This window comes from Chelonia mydas, chromosome 1 (genome assembly GCF_015237465.2).
Source record: "Chelonia mydas isolate rCheMyd1 chromosome 1, rCheMyd1.pri.v2, whole genome shotgun sequence".
NCBI lineage: Eukaryota > Metazoa > Chordata > Testudines > Cheloniidae > Chelonia > Chelonia mydas.
In genome coordinates, this window is record NC_057849.1 from 3,784,681 (window position 1) to 3,787,565 (window position 2,885).

At 57.1% G+C, this 2,885-nt stretch overlaps 1 protein-coding gene across 1 annotated transcript; it reads right to left on the minus strand.

The window, feature by feature from the left end:
• Positions 1–928: 928 nt before the first annotated feature.
• On the minus strand, positions 929–2,437 carry LOC102942641 (ubiquilin-1-like). The gene has a single exon (XM_037889706.1). The coding sequence runs from the start codon at positions 2,435–2,437 to the stop codon at positions 929–931; it is 1,509 nt and encodes a 502-aa protein (XP_037745634.1).
• Between the last annotated feature and the right edge of the window lie 448 nt (positions 2,438–2,885).

The window sequence follows — 2,885 nt, forward strand, 5'->3', positions numbered from 1 at the left end:
CGGGAACGTGGGCCTGGTTCAAGGCCTAAACCACAGCCAGCGAAAAGTTACACTACAAGCAAGAGTCAGGCCCCGTCAAAAGCAGATGCTTCCCTAATCCCGCCAGTCAGCGTCCAGTACCCGAACTCGGCGCTAGGATTGCTAGAACACACCGAGCAGGGGAGCCCATTCCAGCAGGCCAGCACAACAACGCCCCAGCCTCGCACACGATAAGACGGTTTGACAAAATATCTTGTCTGAAATATGAGGAGTAAAAGTACAAAGACAGGTGGTGAATAGGGAGGTTTCTGCTTCTCACAGGGTCTGACCATTGCTCAGAGCGTAACTTTTGCTGGCTTTGGTTCAGGCTTCGGGCCTTGCACAAGGCCCATGCTTCTGGCTCTCTCTTCCTACTACAATTGGTAACTGATTATTATTAGAGCTGGTCAGAAATGTTTAATCAAAAGAAAGAATTCAACCAAAAATGACTTTTTCCTCCACCTTTGTAGGTGTTCATCAAACAGCTGCTAAGAACCACCAGGAAATGGTTTCCTCCACCTTTTGTTCTTGGAAAATAAAATACATTTTTTTTTGATAGCTCTAATTTTTTCTTCATATCACTTTATTTGCTTCTGATGCAGGAAACCCCTTTTACAGAGGAAGCTTTGAGCCCCACTGCGGCGACGGCTGGTGCTCTCCTACCTTAGGCAGAGTGACACGACCTGGAATGAAATAAACAAAAATGGGGCTTGAAAGATTTACGGCCTTTTTATCAGAAATCATGGTGTTCTTTTCGGTTTGGGTTTTTCTTCGTGTTAAGCGACAGCCGTGCTGGGAGCCCAAGAGCCTGTCCATTGTCGCCTCAGCGTCGTCTCTTGCTGCTAGCAGAGCTGGTGAATTTGCACGGCGGCTTGGGAAGCCCATTGCGGTCAGCAGCTCCAGCTGCTCGTCAGAGATTTGGGGCGTGCTGAGGATTTGCTCCAGCTAGGGCCTGCAGCATTTGCTGAACAGTGAACTCCTGGCTTGGTGCGGCTGAGGCTGGCTGTGCAGCTTCCTTGAGCCCAGGGCTCGGGGGCGCTCTCCCTGCCGAGCCTGCCGTGTGCCCCGACCCCGCTAAAGGAGACAGGAGCTGCAGTGGGATGCCGGGTTCTCCCATTGCCAGGGCCTGCAGCCTTTGTTGAATCTGTGCCAGCGCTTGCATTTCTCTAGAGGCCGGCATGGGCGCCAGCTCCTCTGGGTGCCAGATTTGCTGATGGAAGGTGGGGAGGGGCTGCATCGGGGGCTGCCCAGCTGTCGCGGGGCTCTGCGGCAGCGTCTTTGTCCCCAGGTCGGGGTTCAGGCCGAGCGACTGCTGCACGCTCCTCGCACCTGGCCCGAGCAGGATGTCCTGCACCAGCTTTTTGACCGTCTGCTGCAGCAAGCCCTTGATGGCTGTTGAGAGGGCGGCGGTGCTTCCTGGGTCTGGAGTGGGTCCGAAGCAGCTCTGCGCTGGGTAGTCGCTAATGCTACGGCTGCTGCTGCTGGTGTCACTGGGGCAGCTGGAGGGCGGAGGACAAGCCGGGGGTGAAGGAGCTCTTCTTCTTCTACTCAAAGGGGTCTGGCTGCTGGTGAGGGATGAGCTGTTCCTCAGAGAAGCAAATGAGTTCCCCGCAGCCTGTGTCTGTGCTTCCTCCCGCGTTAAATCGGGGTGATCCCTGCTCACGTGCTGCGAGGCACGGCCTCCGCCCAGGATGCTGGCCAGAAAGCTCAAGGCCTGGCTGGGGTCCTTCATGATTTCCCGCACGGTGGCTGGGCTCCGCGCGAGCTCCAGCATGAGCCGCAGCATGTCGGGAGTGTTCAGGAAGTGGCCGATCTCTGGGGTTTTCTGGATCACTTGCTGCTTCAGAGGATTGTCCGTGATCAGCTCGGTCATCAGGTCGGGGTTGGAGAGCCGGCTCTGAATGAAGGGGTTCTCCAAGAGCTGGAACATCATCTCGGGGTTGGACGTGAGCTGGCTCTGAAACTCGGAGAAGTTGGCCGTGTTCAGGCCGAGGTTGCTGACAAGCTCCTGCAGGCCGGCCGTGCCGAAGGCCATGCTGCTGGCAGAGCCCGGCCTGGAGAGGCAGCCGTTCTCCAACTGGGTGGCGGCCGCACCCTCCGGGGAGCCGGCGCACTGACCCGGACACTCCTGGGGTCTCCTTTGCGACTGGACGACGAGGTAGATGGTGGCGTCATCCTGGATGCCATGTTGGCTCAGGGTCTTGTGATCTTTTAAAATCCTGCCAGCAAATATCAGCACGAGCCGGTCGGTGGGAGAGGAGAAACGGGTGGAGACGCCGGCCTTAAACTCCTTGATGAGCCTGTCCTCGGGCACCACAAACTCCTCCTTTTGCCCGGGAGTCTTGACTGTCACCCTGATGAGCTGGGGAGTGGCGGCAGCCTCTAGACCAGCTCCAGGGACTTCTCCGCTTCTGACCATGCTTAGTGGAATGGAGCCTCAGTAACAGGACATTTGCGAGCTTTGGCACAAGGATGGGGGCGTGAGGCAAAGGACACAGCGTCTTCTGCTTCCCCGCTACTGGCCCTCTCTCATCATGGGCCTCTGGAGAGGACCAAGGGGGAGACCTCCTCGGTGTCTCCAACCAAGGCCCAGGCTCCCCTGCTGCTCTGCTCCTCTGCTGACCTGCAGCAGGTGTTGGAGCTGCCTGCAACCTCCTGTGTCTGCACTGTGACATCACGGCTGATGCCATAAGCTGCCATGGCACCCGTGGGTGATACCAGCCGTTTCCTCTACATTAACCCCCACGCAAGCCACTCGCTCTGAGAACCTCAACGTGGCAATTTCCTGGCAAAGGCCCAAATTCTTCCCCGGTGGCATAAGTAGATGCAACTAGACCAAGGGCAATGGAGCTGGGTCTTCGCACATC